Here is an 18,805-nt window from a genome sequence, read left to right on the forward strand (position 1 = left end):
ATATAGCTATTAGAAGTGACAAATATATATCAGTACAGAAACTTTCATATATTAAAAGAAGTTATAGTATGTGTAATATTTCACTGTCAGAAAAAACAGAATGTGTGCATAGTGAAAAATTAAAAGAATACTTATCAGATTTCTGGATAATGGGGTTATGGGTGACTTATTTTCTTTTGTTTTTCATTATTTTCCAGATATTCTGAAATGAATATGTATTATTATTAATCAGAAAAATATATTGTCTTTTAAGTATTTTTTTAAAAGAAACACTAGAAAATATAGAAGTTTAGAAAGAACGATAAGATGGCGGAAGTCAGCAATCATAGATTTTTTAGTGTATTTCCTTCAGTCTTTTTTTTAAAAAGTTTTTTAGTTGTGGGTGGACAACAATATCTTTATTTCATTTTTATGTGGTTGCTGAGGACCGAACCCAGGGCCTCACGTGTGCTAGGTGAGCACTCTACCACTGAGCCACAACCCTGCCCTCCTTTAGTCTTTATATGTAAATATCTTAAGATAATTATATAGTTTATCATAACCCAATCTTTTCTCCTACAATAGCCTTTATTTTCATATTGTTACATGTTATATATTAATGTGATTTTTCATGTTTTTGTGGAAGATGTGCTGAATTCCTATTATGAGACACTTAAATTATTTTCAAGATTTTTCTATTATGTATAATACCACAGTAAACTTATTTGTATATAAAACCTCCCACATCCCAATTTTAAGTTATTTCTCTAAGATAGATTCTTAGAAATGGAGTTATTAGGTAGATTGATAGGATTTTTTAAGACACAATAGTTTTTTAAATTCTTATTATTTATTTTTTTATGGTGTTCAGGATTGAATACAGTGACTCACAAATGCTAGGCAAGCGCTCTATCACTGAGATGCATGCATCCATAGCCCCAAACGATAGGATTTAAAAAAAAAAAAAACAAACATTTATTTTTTTAGGTGTAGATGGACACAACACAATGCCTTTATTTTTAGGTGGTGCTGAGGATTGAACCCGCCCGTGCTAGGAGAGTTCTCTCCACTGAGCCACAATCCCAGCCCCTGATAGGATTTAAAAAAATTTTTTTTAATATTTATTTCTTAGTTGTAGTTGGACATAGATCTTTATTTATTTATTTTTATATGGTGCTGAGGATCGAACCCAGGGCCACGCATGTGCTAGGTGAACACTCTACCACTGAGCCACAACCCAGCTCCTTTAAAATATTTTTTTAGTTGTAAATGGACACAGTAGTTTTATTTTTAAATATATATTTTTTAGTTGTGGATGAACCTTTATTTTTATTTATTTATTTTTATATGGTGCTGAGAATTGAACCCATTGCCCCCCATACACTAGGCAAGCACTCTACCACTGAGGCACAACCACAGCCCAGCAGTACCTTGTGAATGAACCTTTATTTTTATTTATTTCTTTTTATATGGTGCTGAGGATCTAACCCAGTGCTTCACTCATGCTAGGCAAGTGCTCTACCACTGAGTCACAACCCCAGTACCCCAAATGATAGGATTTTGACAGATGATCAGGGAAGGAAGAGGAACAAACACTTGGAATACCATGTACTTCATATGTATTCCATCTAGAGATCTATAATACCAGGTTATCCCACTAATAGAGATGCTAAGAGTGAGGGCTGGGGATATAGCTCAGTGGTAGAGTGCTTGCCTAGCAATCAGAAAGGTCCTGGATTTGATCCCCAGCACCACACACACACACACAATTCATGTAGAGATGTCAAGAGTGATAACTGGGTTAAAGTTGTAACATGAGCAATGTTTTAGTTTTAAGAGTATGGAGATTAATAGGAGATTGGCCTACTCTATTACCCATAATCTTCCCTAGTCCCTTAAAGTGAAAGTTGCTTCTTTCATTGAACATCCATAGCATGCATATATATATATAAATATTTATTTTTTAGTTGTAGTTGGACACAATACACTTTTTTTTTTTTTAATATTTATTTTTTAGTTTTCAGCGGACACAACATCTTTGTTTGTATGTGGTGCTGAGGATCGAACCTGGGCCGCACGCATGCCAGGCGAGTGGCTACCGCTTGAGCCACATCCCCAACCCCGCAATACACTTTTTAATTTATTTATTTTTATGTTGTGCTGAGGATTGAACCCAGGGATTCGCACATGCTAGGGGAGCACTCTACCACTGAGCCACACCCTAGTGCCAAGTCTTTTTTTTTTTTGTACTGAGGATTGAACATGGGGCCTTGTGCATGCAAAGCAAGCACTCTACCAATTGGGCTATATCCCCAGCCCCCAATAGCATATTGATTGTGTTCCTCAGACAGCATTTTTCCATTCTCACTTGTTTTATATTTGTATTTGTCTAGACAAAAAGCCTCTTCAGGGCAAGGTTTTTGTTTTTACCTCTCTCAGCTCAGTATCTTGAGCATAATGTATATTATATGTTTAGACTAAAAACTTCTTGTCTTATATCACTCCCTTATGTAATATTACTGTTTTGAAAGATGTTCAGAAACCTGTTAAAATGGCTTAGAATAGGCCATAGAAATAAAAAAATAGACCTGAGGCACAAGTTGTAGCCTCGTGATAGAACACTTGCCTAACATGTTCAAGACCCTGAGTTTGATCCTTAGGGCTGCACCAAGAAAGCAAAACAAAACAAAAAAGACCCAAACAAACCCAGGATTCATATATTAACTTAAAAAATTGTTTTATTTGTTCTGCTTAGTTGTACATGACAGCAGAATGCATTTCAATTCTTTTGTACACAAATGAAGTGCAGCATTTCATTTCTCTGGTTGTACATGGTATAGAGACATACCATTCATGCAATCACACATGTACCTAGGGTAATGATGTCCATTTTATTCCACCATCTTTCCTATCCTCATAATCTCTCCCCACCCTCCCCTTTGACATATTAATTTTTTCTTGTCTTTTTTGAGTGGATTCCTATTCCTTTTTTCCCCCTCTCCTTTTCTGACAGTACTGGAGATTGAACCTAGATATCTTGCATGCTAGGCAAGCTCTACAATTGAACTACCCCTCTGATCCTTCTTATTTTATTTTGAGATAGTGTCTTGCTAACACATTGCCTTGGCTGGCCTCTAACTTGCATATTCTTGCCTTAGTCTCAAGCAGGTAGGATTACAGATGTGAGCCACCATGCTGGGCTCCTATTCCTTTTGTAGAGGTTGTACTCTGATGCAAACCTTTGATAAAGATAGGCTGCTACTCCAGGGAGGTGTTGAGGTAGTAGTAGGTACCCTTTTTCTATTGTCCAGCTTCTTTGCCCAGTTTGGCAATATGAGAAAAAGGTAATGTAGCTTTGTTTGACTTCTCACTTCCTTTTTTTTCTCTATTTGGATAAGTGTATAGGTAGGTATATTGAGAAATATTAATTTCTTAATGTTTTGTGTGATAACTATTGATAAATAAGCTTATAGTATTTCTTGTTGGCTTTCCCTAGGCTGGATTTTGATGATGATGGGGAAGGGAACAGTAAATTTTTGAGGTAAGAGTTTGGAAAATTTTATCTAGATTTCTGATGCTAAAAATTAATTGATGATCTTTATACTTCTGACTTGTAATATTTTTGTTCTTTGGACAAATGAAAGTATTTCATCCTAAAACTATACATTTTCATATTTATAATGTCCAGAATATTTTCAGGAATTCTGTTAGTAATTTCAGAGGCATGCCCTGAGAAGAGTTCAGACGATTTACAAGACCCTCTATTGATGCATAGTTTAAAAGAACAAAAATTAATTATGTCCATAATTATGTGTATTGACTGCATGGTTATTCTATTGATGTTGCCTAGACTTGCTCATAAGACTGCATTCAGCCTGTTGGTCAGCTGAGAGACTCATTTGGGATGCCTGTGTATTTTTCTGTTGTCTTTTGCCTTCAAGGAGGTGAGACTGAGTTTCTTCGTGTGGTGATGACTATAGTACAAAGGGGCAATTTCCAGGGTGATTAACAAACCTCTGCTTCTATGACATTTTCTGATGTCCCTTTGGCCAAAACAAACCATATCTTCATGTCTTGAATCGATGTTAGAGATGGCTACACAAGGAAGTGAATATGGGGAGGAATAATTTGTTAATGTGCTGGTCTCATACCCTCTGAAACATTGAAAAATGGACTTTTTAATACGTTAATGAAGGGGTTCTTCTAGAAAGGAAGGATATTCTTGCTGAATAGTAATTGCTTGGCTTGTTTTCATGGAAAGAAGCAGTAAGACATAAAGAAAGGAAGATACCATGATTGAGTCTTCGTTTTTTTCTTTCTGAAGCTGAAAATATTACCTTGATAATTTCTACATTGTCCAATAATGGGTACTAGACTAGTAAATTCACGGAGCTGTGTTTAAAAAAAATTATATGGCTATGTGGCTACCCAGATTTCATTTATTCATTTACTAGTTTGTTTTATTAAATAAGTTTTTTAGTTGGAAAAGTAATATATTTATTGCAGAATTGGAGATATTAACATACATTAAAAGTACACCATCCTTTCACTTGACCCTCAGAATTCTTCCCCTTAGATTTTTAAAAAATCTTTAATAGCTAACTTTATTTTTTATATTTTTATTCTAATTTGTTATATATGGTAGCAGAATATATTACAGTTCATATTACATATAATAGAGCACAATTTTTCATATCTCTGCTTGTATACAAAGCATATTCATACCATTTGTGTCTTCATACATGTACTTAGGGAAGTGATGTCCATCTCATTCCACCATCTTTTTTTAACCCCCTTGCCCCTTCCCTCTCCCTCTCTCCCCTTTGTGCTTTCTAGAGTTTGTCTAAGCTTCCCATGTTCCCCCTCCCAACCCCACTATGAATCAGCCTCCTTATATTGGTGAAAACATTCGGCATTTGTTTTTTTTTTTGGATTGGCTAACTTCACTTAGCATCGCACTCTCCAGCTCCATTCCATTTACCTGCAAATGCCATGATTTTATTCTCTTTTATTGCTGAGTAATATTTCATTGTGTATATATACCACATTTTCTTTATCCATTCATATACTGAAGGGCATCTAGGTTGGTTCCACAGTTTAGCTATTGTGAATTGTGCTTCAGTAAACATTGATGTGGCTGTGACCCTGTAGTATGCTGTTTTTAATCTGAAGAGTGGGATAGCTGGGTCAAAAGGTGGTTCCATTCCCAGTTTTCCAAGGAATCTCCGTACTGCTTTCCATATTGGCTGCACCATTTTGCAGTCCCACCAGCAATATATGCGTCTACCTTTTCCCCCACATCCTCGCCAACACTTAATTCTTCCCTTAGATTTTTATAGTTATTGAGTATCCTTCTGGAAAAAGTGCATATACAAGCATCTATAAGTGAATATGTGTGCACATACACACATCATTTTCCAACTTTTTATCATTTGCCCACTTTTTTCCCCCATTTATTTATTTAAAATTTTTTTTGTAGTTATAGATTGGCAGCATGCCTTTATTTTGTTTATTTTTATTTTTTAAAATATGCTTTAGTTGTAGATGAACACAATACCTTTATTTTATTTATTTTTATGCAGTGCTGAGAATTGAATCAAGTGCTTGGACTTGCTCTACCACTGAGCCACAACCCCAGCCCCTATTTTGTTTACTTTTATGTGAACTAAGGATTGAACTCAGTGCCTCACCTGTGTTAGGCAAGCACTCTGCCACTGAGCTACAGCCCGAGCCCCATCATTTTTTTATTTTTATGCAGAGGATGTTTGTATTGTGAATTGTTTGCCCTTGTTTAGTTTTATAATGTTTAGTATAGCCAGTAACATCAGTATGTTACTTTACAGTAATGTTTAACATTAAGATTTACATTTCTAGTTTTGACTGAATGATGAACCTTGCTAGATCCTCTTGAAAATAACTGACTTGGTCCTTCATAAAAAATACTTAACAAATAAGAGTAATTCTCCAAGAGGTCTCTTTGAGAATTAGAGGGTTTCAATAAATGATAGGAAGGGAAGAAATTTCAGGGTTTTTTTCCAATGATAGACTTTTTCAAGGATCTCTTGAGAATTCTTAATTATAATGATAGATGCTATTAGTGGAATTGTGTTCATGAATGGTATATAGGTAATCACTAATATTTATTTATACCGATCAATTAGATATAATCCTGAGTTGTTGATTCCATAAAATCCACTAGTCCAAAACTACAGTCATGTTCTTTGCATAACATTTTGGTAATCAGCAGACCACTATATGACAGTGGTCCCATGAGATTATAATAAAGCTGCAAAATTCCTATCACCTAGTGATGTTGTAGCGTATATTATAATATCATGCTCAAATGTTTGTGGTACTACTAGTATAAACATACTGTGCTGTTAGTTGTGCAAAAGTATAGCACATGTAGTTATGTACAATACATAACACTTGAAATAAATGACTGTTATGTTTATATATTTATTTTTACTTTTTTTTTTAAAGAGAGAGAGAGAAAGAATTTTAATATTTATTTATTTTTATTAGTTATCGGCGGACACAACATCTTTGTTTTGTATGTGGTGCTGAGGATTGAACCCGGGCCGCACGCATGCCAGGCGAGCGCGCTACTGCTTGAGCCACATCCCCAGCCCCTATTTTTACTTTTTATTATTTTATGTTTGCAGTACTGTGGATTGAACCCAGGGATGCTTTACCACTGTGCTACATCCTATTATTTTTTATTTTATTTTGAGATAGGATCTTGCTAAATTGCTGAGGTTGGCCTCAGACTTCTGACCCTCCTGCCGCAGTCTTCCAGGTTCCTGGGACTACAGACATGCACCACAAAGTCTGGCTTATTTTATTTTGCCGTGCCAAGGATTAAACCCAAGTCCTCTTGTATGCTAAAGCCCTCTACCACTAAACTATACCCTAGCCTCTATTATTAGCCTTTTTTTTTTTTTTTTTTTTAAACCCTCTGTACTGAGGATTGAATCCAGGGGTGCTCAATTATTGAACTACCTCCAACCCTTTTTAAATGTTGAGACAGGGTATCTGTAAGTTGTACAAACTGGCTTCAAACTTGCAATCCTGCCTCAGCTTCCCCAGTAGCTGGCATTATAGGTATGTACACTAAGCATAGCAGAGTGTGCCCATTATAGAGGAAAAATGGCTGGGAATGTAGCTTGGTAGTACTAGCCTAGCATGTGTGCTCCCTGGGTTTGATTACCACAAAATAGAGAATAGTGTTTTTGGAGTTAGGTCTTTCTCCTTCAGTATATCTTTGTATAGTAGAAAGGAGGTTATCTATCTATTAAATAGTTGGGATGAATGGAATGAGTTTTCTTGGTCAAGGAGAGAAAATGCGTTATTTAAATCATAATTTAAAACTATCCTTTAAAAACTCCTGTACATCAAAGGAAGCAATCAGCAGAATGAAAATACAGCCTGTGGAATTAGGAGATATACTTGCAAGTCATGTATCTTAGAAAGAATAACATCTAAAACACTTAAAGAACTCCTACAATTTAGCAATAGCAATAAAAAAAAAAAATCTTGATTAAAGAACAGGCAAAGGGCATGGTGGTACATCTGTAATCCCAGCAGCTCTGGAGATGTAGGCAGGAGCATTACAAGTTCAAAGCCAGCCTCAGCAATTTAGCGAGGCCGTGAACAACTTAGTGAGATCCTGTCTCAAAATAAAAAATAATATGAGCTGGGGATGTGAGATATGGCTCAGTAGTTAAATACCCCTGGGTTCAATCCCTGGTACCAAAAAGGGGCAGGGGAAGCAGGTCAAGGACTTGACTAGATATTTCTCTAAAGAAGAGATACAAGCACATGAGGGATATTCTAGTAATTATTGGAGAAACACAAATCAAAACTATAATGAGAAGTCATTTTTCACTTATTAGGATAGACACTATAAAAAAAAGCAAAACAAGTACTAGTGAAGGTGTGCAGGAATTGGAACTCTTGTACACTGTTGGTGGTAATGTAAAATCATGCAGCCATGATGGAAAACAATATGGTGGTGCCTCAAAAAATTAAACATAGAGTTAACCATGATCCCTTAATGCCACTTCTGGTATATATCTAAAAAGAATTGGAAGTGTTTTGTTTTTTTTTTTTTCGTTTTGTTTTGTTTTTCCTTTTTTGAGACAGTGTCTCTTGCTAGGTTGCCCAGACTGGCCTCCAACTCATGCGCTTAAGTGATCTTCGTGCTTAAAGCAGGATCTTTAGGAGTTATTTGCATACCCTACATACATTGCCCTATTTTTCACAATAGCCAAGGGGTGGAAGCAACTCAAATGTCCATCTATAGATGAATGGGTGAAGAAAATCCTTTGTACCAAAAAACAGAAAACAACAACAACAACAACAACAAAAGAAGAAGAAGAAGAAGAAGAAGAGGAGGAGGAGGAGGAGGAGGAGGAGGAGGAGGAAAAATTTTTTTATTTTTTTTCTTAGTTATAGATAGACACAATAACTTTATTTATTATATGGGGCTGAGAACCCAGTGCCCCTGACATGCTAGGCGAGTGCTCCACTACTGAGCCACAGCCACAGCCCGAGTAAAATTTTTTTTTAAAGAATTTAACATTTATTTATTTATTTATTTAGTTTTTATGTGATGCCAAGGATTGAACTCAGGGCCTCACCTGTGTTAGGCAAGTGCTCTATCACTGAGCTACAACCCTAGCCTGAGTTAGTAAATTTTATGTGGATTTTTTTTTTTTTAACAATGATTTTAAAATAAACAAAAACCTACCTATCCCTAACTTTAGAGTGATGCTGGCATGGCAGTCAACTATATCTTCATGAGATCATCTTTTTATTTTTTTGATACTAGGGATTGAACCCAGGGATGTTTAATCAGTGAGCCACATCCCCAACCCTTTTTATTTTTTACTTTTGAGACAGGGTCTTCCTATGTTGCTTAGGACCTTTCTAAATTACTGAGGCTGGCTTCTAACTTGGTGATCCTCCTGCCTTAGCCTTCTGAGCCACTCAGATGACGGGTGTGTGCCACCACACCCAGCAGCCCGTATCTTGTTCTTTGTAAATTTTTTATTTTTGTAATTGTAGATGGATAGCATGCCTTTATTTTATTTGCCTATTTTTATATGTGGTACTAATGATCAAACCCAGTGCCTCACACATGCTAAGCAAGCGCTCTGCCATTTCAGCCCCAGCCCCCATCATCTTGTTTTCGTGTGTCTGATAAGTTAAGAGTAATGAAGCCATTGGAAACCTTAGAAATGTAGTCACAGGTTTTTTTAAGTTCTGTGGGATGCTGTTATTAATTGCCATTGCTTCACAATTCTTTTCCATTGGCTTTTTTTTCCTGTTTAATATTTTTATTTCTTCCTAGTTTTCATTTCAGAAATAGATGTAAAACAAGTGTATTGAATTAACCCATTTTTTTCTACTTCAGGTGTGATGACGATCAGCTGTCTAATGATAAGGAGCGGTTTGCCAGGTAATGTAGTAGATTATTTTGTTCCTTGTTTTAGGAGTAGGCAATCCAACCATACTGAGTTTTCATTTCATCTGGATGAGAGTGAATTTCCTATTCTGAAAGATTCAGCTTCAAACCTAATGGTATATTTTATACGTTGCTTTTCTATATATGTGATAGTTATAGGAGTGTTTTTGCTAGGAGTCCACAAGAACACAAACTATGGATTTATATGAATTTATTATTAAATTAGTACAGACACTAGAAAATCTGTATAGATAAATGTGTTTTATTCTTTAAGAAATGATGATAGAAGAAGGTTGTGGCTCAGTGGTAGAGCACTTGCCTAGCATGTGTGAGGCACTGGGTTCAATTCTCAACACTGCATATAAATAAATGAATGAAATAGAGGTCAATCAACAACTAATAATATATATATATATAAATTAATATTTTATTAAAAAATGGTGATAGAGAACTTTTTGTAAAGAATGGAATTTTGATTAAGATAAATTTATTTAAGATGATTTATCAAGATGATGAAGTGTACTTACTTTTTACTAAGCACTAAATCCTTCTCAACTCAGATACTTGTTTTTCTTTTAGAAAGTTCATATTATATATGATTAAGCAGTAAGTTTTTTCTGTTTTAAAAAATTAAGTTTGTAGCAACCTCAAAAATGTTAAAATCTTACTATTTCAAAGTACAGTACTTAACGGAGCACTTAGTATTTATTCATTGCTGATGCTGTCCATCTGGAAACCACTGTGAGAAACAATCATTTGGAGAACTAAGAAATATCAGGCAGAAAATTTTCAAACATTTTGAAGCAGTAAGATGCTATCACAGGGGCTGGGGATGTGGCTCAAGCGGTAGCGCGCTCGCCTGGCATGCGTGCGGCCCGGGTTCGATCCTCAGCACCACATAAAAACAAAGATGTTGTGTCCGCCGAAAACTAAAAAATAATAAATATTAAAAAAAATTAAAAAAAAAAAAAGATGCTATCACAGGCTTTGAATTAGAGAATATCATATAAAATACTTGGTAGGGATATTTTTGTGATAGCATATAGAATTGATTAAAGAGAAGGACAGAAGTCACGGAAGTAGGTAGAAGCTGTTGAAATATAAGACAGCTGTAAAATCCTGAGTGTTTGGGCCAGAATTATGGCAATAGGAAAAAAAAATGAATATAAGAGGTTTTTTAAGAATAATTTATTTGGGCTGGGGCAGGGGCTCAGTGGTAGAGCACTTGCCTAGTAAGTGTGAGGCACTTGGTTCCATCCTCAGCACTACATAAAACTAAATAAATAAAATAAAGGTATTGTGTCCATCTACAGCTAAAAAATTTATTTAAAAAAATGAATGATTTATTTATCAAACCTACTTGAAGGGCCGGGGCTGTAGCTCAGCGGCAGAACATTTGCCTAACGTTTGAGGCCCTTAGCCCTGCAAATAAATAAAAAATTATTAAAAAAAAAAAAAACCTACTTGAAGTAGCTAATTATAAAGTCTAGAATGTGAACCACTTTTTTTTTTTGTACTAAAGATTGAACCCAGGGGCACTTTAACCACTAAGCCACATCGTCAGCCCTTTTTAAAAATATTTTATTTAGAGACATGGTCTCACTAAGTTGCTTAGGGCCTCACTAAGTTGCTGAGGCTGGCTTTGAACATGTGATCCTTTTGCCTCCACCTCCCAAGTTGCTGAGATTATAGGTGTGCACCACTATGCCTGGCTGTGAACCACTTATAAAATGAGAAGCTAAACATAGATGTTTGAGGAATCGTTTTTCAAACTGCTTAAAAAAGTCAAGCCATCTGTAATCCCAGCAGCTCAGGAGGCTGAGGCAGGAGAATTGCGAGTTCAATCAATCCCTGGTACTAAAAAAAAAAAGTCAAGCCATCAATTAGTATAGATGGTATAGGTCCATATTCTGTTGATTGAAATTCTCAAAAGCCATGAAAACATGAACTTTGAACTATTTTAGTTTTCATTTGTAGTGCATAATGTGAATGTTTACATATTCATATGTCTTATTCAGAAATATTAGAGTACATAAAGGATTACAGTTCTGTAGTAATAGGAGTAGTAATAGGAATTTATATATTTATTACAAACACTTATTCCTTTAAGACATGATGTGTTAAGGTAGTTAACCTCACATATCCTTGGGAATTCAATAAAGAGTCTTGAAAGGCTGAACAAGTATGAATTTTCTCAACTTCTTGAAAAAAAAAACATAGTTTGTTAAGGAACTATGTAGAGATAATAACTCAAGGAACATAAAACTCTAAAATATTTAATAGCTTATAGAATTGATTTTATATATATAATCTTTCCCTCATCAATATATACAGTTTTTGCATGCTTCTTATAATTGCTATGTTAATTTGTATATCTTTTGTTGTACTGACCATCTCATTAGAAATTTCCCTATATATTGTTGAAGTCATTGCTGCCTTTTTTTTTTTTTTTTTTTTTGAAATGAGGTTTTGCTATGTTGCCCAGGCTGGCCTTGAACTCCTGGGCTCAAAGGCTCAATTAATCTTGGTACCTTAGCCTCCTCAGTAAGAGTGGGTTACAAGTGTGTATCATAGTTATAGTCATTTTTAATAACTAAAAATTTAAGCCTGTTAATATGCAATATTTAGACATTTTGCTTGAGGATTATCTATCTGAAATAGAGTTGAGTACAGATACACTGACCTGCCAATACATACCCTGATATTTTTTCAGTGGCCATCCACTCTTAACAGTGTCTGTTTTCTGGAAAAATGTAGTGATAATCCTTTGTCCTCCTCTAGGGGAGGAAGAGTTGATACTGAGGATCCAGCCGTGTTACGGCTGTTCCACAGAAAATGGTAAAGTGACTGAACTGGAAGTAAGAATTACTTTAGGAACACATCAGTGATAAAGGATATGCCAGAAACTTAGGTCTTAGTTACATAATTTCTCCACTCAAATATGGTTGGTTATTCTGAGTGTATGTGTGTGTGTAGGGTTGACTATTTGAGATCATTTGTTTTGACAACCCTTCTTCAATTTACTCTGTCTTTAATTTTTTTTTTTTTAATTATAGAATAGCTCCTATGAGTATAATTTTCTTTCCAGATTGGGAGCAATATTTGAGAAGCATATTCCTGAATTTCCTTTGTTGTTTTTTGTTTAAGCTCTGTATATCTTTGGTCTCTAAAGAGATTGATTTACAAAATGCTTTCTGTGTTCAGATCATGTTAATTTACAGTATATATTGGCTTTACTTTTATTTTGACATTTATCTTGTAAGTTACTTTTTCTCTGTCCTAACAGATGGTTTTGTAGATTGCAGGCAAGGTTCTGGTGCATATTTCCATTTCCTCCACTTCTCTACATGTGTTTTGTTTCTTTTTTCTTTTCTCCTTTCTTTCCCTTTCCCATTTCTCCTTCCTTCTTTTTTCTTTCCTTCATTCCTTCCTTTTTTCCATCCATCCTTTTTGTTTTAATTTTAGCTTAGTTCATTAATTCTGTTTTTAGGTCGGATGATGAGCAGAGCTCTGCGGATAAAGAGAGACTTGCCAGGTAGGAGAACAGTGTCTTTAGCATGATGAAGCGGATGATGCTGCTTTCCTATCCTTTTTCTTATTCTATCTTTTCTTCCCCTTTCTCTTTGTATTTTTTCCTTATCTGTGGCAAGAGAGGACAAGATTTTTTAGAAGTTTGAGTGTAACAGGAACTTTGGCTTCCCCCATCAGAAAGTGGGTGAGTTGAGGGAATTTTACTTAGGAATTTAATTGCTATGAGTTTTAAGTTTTCTCTTTCCTTCTTTATCTCAGCACAAAATTTCACAGAATCAAAAGGATTTAGAAATAATTCAGTTGTGCTAGTTGGTTCTTTAGCAGGGAATACTTTTTTTAAAATCAGAAAACCATAAACATACCTGTATTTGTAGTTTCTTCCCAGTATACACCTCAGCATTTACTCTTGTCTCTCTAGAAAACTCACTTGTATTTTCCTATGTAGATTCACAGCCTAGATTACTAGGTCACTTACTGGTGTTGCTTTGGTGATCAAATTCTTACTGTGATTTCCCAAAAAGTTTTAACTCCCTTGTGCCTATTTAGATAATCAAGTTTCTAGACTTACTGTCAGAAATCTTTTGGATACAGGGAAGACTTAGAATCAAATTTTAGATATCTCAGGCAAAGTAACTAAAAGTGGACCTAGCTGGGTGCGGTGCCACACGCCTGTGATCCCAACAGCTTAGGAGACTAAGGCATGAGGATCTCAAGTTTCAAAGCCAGCCTCAGCAACTTAGCAAGGCCCTGAGCAATTTAGCAAGACCCTTTCTCAAAAGAAAAAAAATTTTAAAATGCACTGGGGATGTGGCTTTGTCTGTTCAGATCATGTTAATTTACAGTATATATTGGCTTTGCTGTTGTGTGACCTTGGGTCCAATCCCTGGTACCTCCGCCCAAATAAACAAATAAATAAACAAACCTATGTGGTGAAACCTTTTTGCCATTTGGAAAGAAAATTGTAGAGTTCTCTTTTGAGACTATTATCTATAACATAGAAATACTGCAGAAGATATGTATTCAAACTTTTCTGTTCTGGTCTAACTTAGTAGGAAATACATCATTGATACAAACACTTATTTTTACAATTTTTCCCCTTCTCTCATTTACCTCTATGAGCTGTGCCACAAGCTCATTTTGCTACCATTTCAACCCATGCTTCCTACTAACACTTTCAATCTCTAGAAAACTGATTCAGCATGATGTGGTGAGGAAAGCACTATGTTGGGACTGAGGGCTGCCCTGGGAAAAGTCACTTGACTTCAGTTTACTCGTCTCATAAAAAAGAAAAATTTTTTTTGGATTAGTAGGCTGTTTTTGTTAGTTTTTTTTTTTTTTTTTTTTTTTTGACAAAGAACTGCTGTTCAAGTAGAATCCTGAAGTGGTAATAGAAGAATTTAAAGGTGATTAAACAAAGCTGCTCAAGTAGAAGCAGATAAGCAGTATGTAATTTGGTCTCTCCTTGAGTTATCTCCATTGAGGACACTGAGAAACCTCCTGGACTTTTTAGAATTCCTACTTGAAAACTACTGAGTTATTCCTTTTGACAGTGATATCATTCTGTCTCAATTTTGAGCTGAATCATTTTTTAGAGATGTGGTGTACTTATCATGGTGCAATCCAAATTGTCTCCAGGCCTTTAAGCACCCGCTTTTCAACTCACTTAGTCCCAGATGGGGATCCACTTGGTATCTGCCAGTGTCTTAAGTTCAGTGCACTGGCACCACACTCAGAAGATAGGACTTTTGTGCATAATGGGACAAATAAAACTTCAGATCTTTCAATTTTGCCTTCTCATGTTTTAAGAGAGAAGTGTACAGCAAAGTAACATTTTATAGACCCTTAATATCTATGCTATTATTTCTTATATCAGCTATTGAGCAATATACTTGAGTTAGCAAAAATTGGTCATTTTATTTTCTATCCTTTAAAAAATTAAATTAGGAAATATTTAATCAGCCAAGCTGAGATTATTTGTCATTTGGGAACTTAAGTGAGTGAAACTAACATTTATAAATACTATCATTTCTTAAAACACTTTTGTTCTAAGGAGTGGTAGTTTACATAGGATGTGATGTTCCCAGGAGATGGAGGGAGGAGTTTGATATCTGCTTATTCTCTGTAAATTCTCTTCCATGCTTGCTCTGCATGAGGTTGGCAAACCTTATTTTAATTTCTGAGACTTAAGCATCATTAAACTAAAATATGACATTCTTCAGCCGCTCACTTGGTATCCACATTACTTTCCCTGCTACCAAATGACCAGATGTGATCACCTGGATGGGGCTTCTCCTTTCTTTCTTCATACAGGGAAAATCATAGTGAAATTGAACGGCGACGACGGAACAAGATGACAGCTTACATCACTGAACTGTCAGACATGGTACCCACCTGTAGTGCCCTGGCTCGAAAACCAGACAAGCTAACCATCTTACGCATGGCAGTTTCTCACATGAAGTCCTTGAGAGGAACTGGCAACACATCCACTGATGGTTCCTATAAGCCATCTTTCCTCACTGATCAGGTCTCTGGGACTTAGAACTGTGAGAGTCTGGAATCTGTTGAAAGTTTTGATTCATTTGGACAAGAATGTAGCTCCTCAGGAAAAATTCAGACCATGGGAAAAAGAGTTTCAGTACTTGGCTGTAGTGTTAGTAAGCATTGGGGTGATAAAAAGCAGAGAAGAGTTGTGAAAATTATTTAGCAAGTTTGTAGGTATTTTATTTTATTTTATGTACTGGGGATTGAGCCCAGAGGTGCTTAACCATAGATCACATCCCCAGCCCTATTTAATATTTTATTTAGAGACAGGGTGTCGCTGAGTTGCTTAGGGCCTTGCTAAGTTGCTGAGGCTGGCTTTGAACTTGTGATACTCCTGCCTCAGCCTCCCAAACCACTAGGATTACAGGTGTGAGCCACCATATCCAGCCTTCTAGGCATTTTAGAATTCATCTCATAAATACAACCTGTAATTTAGAAGAACAGTATAATCCCCAAAAGAAGAGATTACCATGTCCATGGAACCAATTGTTTTTAGGGTTATTGAGGATGAAAGAAGTAATAGAAAGAGTCCGATAATTGATTTTTTGTTTGTTTGTTTTTGATTTGGTACCAGGGATTGAACCCATGGTTGCTTAACCACTGAGCAACATCCCCAGCCCTTTTTTATTTTGAAATAAGGTCTTGCTAAGATGCTTAGGGCCTTACTAATTTGCTGAGGCTGGCTTTGAACTTGCGATCCTCCTGTCTCAGCTTCCCAAGCCACTGGGATTATAGGCATGGGCCACTGCTCCTGGCTAGGCAGTCATTGCTGCTCAGGGATGTGCTCTCACATTTGATGCAGTATGAGAAAAATAAGGCAGAAATCCTTCTTGCCTTTAAAGAACTCAGTCTGAATATAAATATGTGAGAGGCAATAAACACACACAAGTGGAGCATGATAGGAAGATGCATACAGAGAAGAAAATGGTCTTTTTTTCTTTGGTAATAATTTGTGAGTGGGCTGGGGTTGTGGCTCAGTGGAAGAGTGCTTGTCTCACATGCATGGGGCACTAGGTTAGATCCTCAGCACCATATAAATAAATAAAATAAATAAAGGTATTTTGTCCATCTGCAAATAAACATTAAAAAAAATAATTTGTGTGTGACTAGATAAATATATAATGGAGGGATGGCTAAAGTGATAAGAATGGCCAGACTTGAATGAGGGTGGTTAAGGAAGACATGATCTTTTTTTTTTTTTTTTAAATATTTGTTTTAGTTATAGGTGGACACAATAACATTTACTTTATTTTTATGTGGTGCCGAGGATTGAACCTAGTGCCTCTACTGCTGAGCCACAACCCCAGCCCCAATATGTTCTATTTTGATTATTAAAAATAACCCATGAGGGCTGGGGTTGTGGCTCAGTGGTAGAGCGCTCGCCTAGCACATGTGAGCCCCTGGGTTCGATCCTCAGCACCACATACAAATAAATAAAATAAAGGTATTGTGTCCAACTACAACTAAAAAATAAATATTAAAAAAAATAACCAATGATCATTTTGGAAAATACAGGAAGTATAAATAAGAACAAATTCACCTGTAATGCCAATGTTAAAAACCAAAGAATTAGAAAAAGTGAAGGAATGTTTGGGAGAAAGGAATTAAGAATCCTGCAAACAGGGTGGCCAGTTGGAAAGCACGTATAGCTAATTTTTATACTGTTCATTGAAACAGGTAATTTGCTCTGTCAGTACACAAATACTAGTAGTTTGCAAATATCAGTTTAGCACACCTTTTGTGGGCAAGCCAAGTGCTTTGTACTATGAGAAATACAAAGAATGATAAAAGATATAGTCACTGTTGGATACAGACATGTAAATAAATACATAAACACGAAATCTGTTCTATTATAAAGGTATAATAATGAGGATTGTAGAAATGAGATAAAGAAAATGAGGACATGGGGAAAAGTATTATAGATTTTGGGAATAACTTGAACAAAAATTTAGAGGTGTGAAAGTGAGTTATTGAAGGAAAACCAAGTAGTTTAGATTTTGATAGGCTTGGACCTGATGATGGAATATTTAGGTTTTAAAGAATTTAGATCTTAATTGTTAGGCAGGGAGGAGCCATTAAAAAATGTGTTTAATGTACCTATAGCATTTTAAAGATGGATTGGAGGGGGTAAAATTATTAAGATCATGTCATTTGTCTTAGCATAGGATGATTAGGACAGTGACATAGTATTGGAAAGTAGAATTGAGAAAACTGGAATGGGAGGGAGAGTAGTTAGATTTCTAGCCTAGGAGGATGCTGTTAAGAAAGGGAATGCTGGAAGAGCGCAGATGATTATATTTTGGACATGGATATGATTGTGGTTTTGAGATGTTGACATTGAGTTGCAGTTACAGTATCTACTTGGAAATATATAACAGACACTTGGAAATTAGGTTTACTGAAAGCTCAAGTAAAGAAAAAAAAAGGTTTTCTGGGGATGTATAAAACCTAAGAAGAAACAGTGGTATGAATAAAGAATAAAATCTTGGGATTGTCTACATTTAAGATTTGAGCCAAGCATGGTGGTAGGTACATGTCTGTAATCTCAGAGGCTAGGGAGGCTGAGGTAGGAAGATTGTATATTTATTTGTTTAAAAAGATTTATTTTTTAGTTATAGGTGGATACAATATCTTTATTTTGTTTTTATATGGTGCTGGGGATCGAACCCAGTGCCTCACGCATGGTAGGCAAGCGCTCTACCTCTGAGCCATAGCCCCAACCCAGTATTGTATATTTAAAGCCAGCCTCAGCAACTTAGGGGAGACTCTGTCTCAAAATAAAACATCGAAAGGGCTGGGGTTGTGGCTCACTGGTTAAGCGTCCCTGGGTTCAATCCCTGGTACCAAAAAGAAAAAAAGACTTGAACAAAGGACAGAGGGTCTGAAGAAGCAAAAATTGGAGTGTAGAATCAGAAGCATCTAGGGAAAAATAAAATTTTTAGGCTAGAATGGACATCATCAGATTTCTTTGAGAGATTGAATTAAAAAAATAATAAAAACCCAGGAAAAGGGACTTGAATTGGCCATTAGGAGGTCATTAGTAAACTCCTTCAAAAAATTAATAGGGCTGGGGTTGTGGCTCAGTGATAGGGCACTTGCCTAGCATGTGTGAGGTACTCGGTTCAATCCTCAGCACCACATATAAATAAAATAAACATCCATAGACAACTAAAAAAAATTATAATATATTAGAGTGATCATTGCAGTGGGATTGAGAAATAATTGAAAGAGAATAGAGTCATTGACTGTAACATTATTTTTAGAACATATAAGGTTGGCAATGAA

General features: G+C 35.8%; 1 protein-coding gene across 5 annotated transcripts in view; it reads left to right on the plus strand.

The window, feature by feature from the left end:
• Positions 1 to 18,805, plus strand: part of Arnt (aryl hydrocarbon receptor nuclear translocator) — a 73,792-nt gene that overhangs the window by 29,812 nt on the left and 25,175 nt on the right. For 2 of the 5 annotated variants that reach the window (XM_027953885.2, XM_027953887.2), the window contains exons 3-6: positions 3,476 to 3,520; positions 9,398 to 9,442; positions 12,939 to 12,983; positions 15,290 to 15,503. In XM_027953885.2, coding sequence (XP_027809686.1) covers positions 3,476 to 3,520; positions 9,398 to 9,442; positions 12,939 to 12,983; positions 15,290 to 15,503 — 349 coding nt within the window. The remainder of the gene's footprint in view (positions 1 to 3,475; positions 3,521 to 9,397; positions 9,443 to 12,938; positions 12,984 to 15,289; positions 15,504 to 18,805) is intronic. The other 3 variants (XM_071618461.1, XM_071618462.1, XM_071618464.1) reach the window with 2 other exon arrangements.

The sequence above is a fragment of the Marmota flaviventris genome, chromosome 10 (genome assembly GCF_047511675.1).
Source record: "Marmota flaviventris isolate mMarFla1 chromosome 10, mMarFla1.hap1, whole genome shotgun sequence".
Classification (NCBI taxonomy): Eukaryota; Metazoa; Chordata; class Mammalia; order Rodentia; family Sciuridae; genus Marmota; species Marmota flaviventris.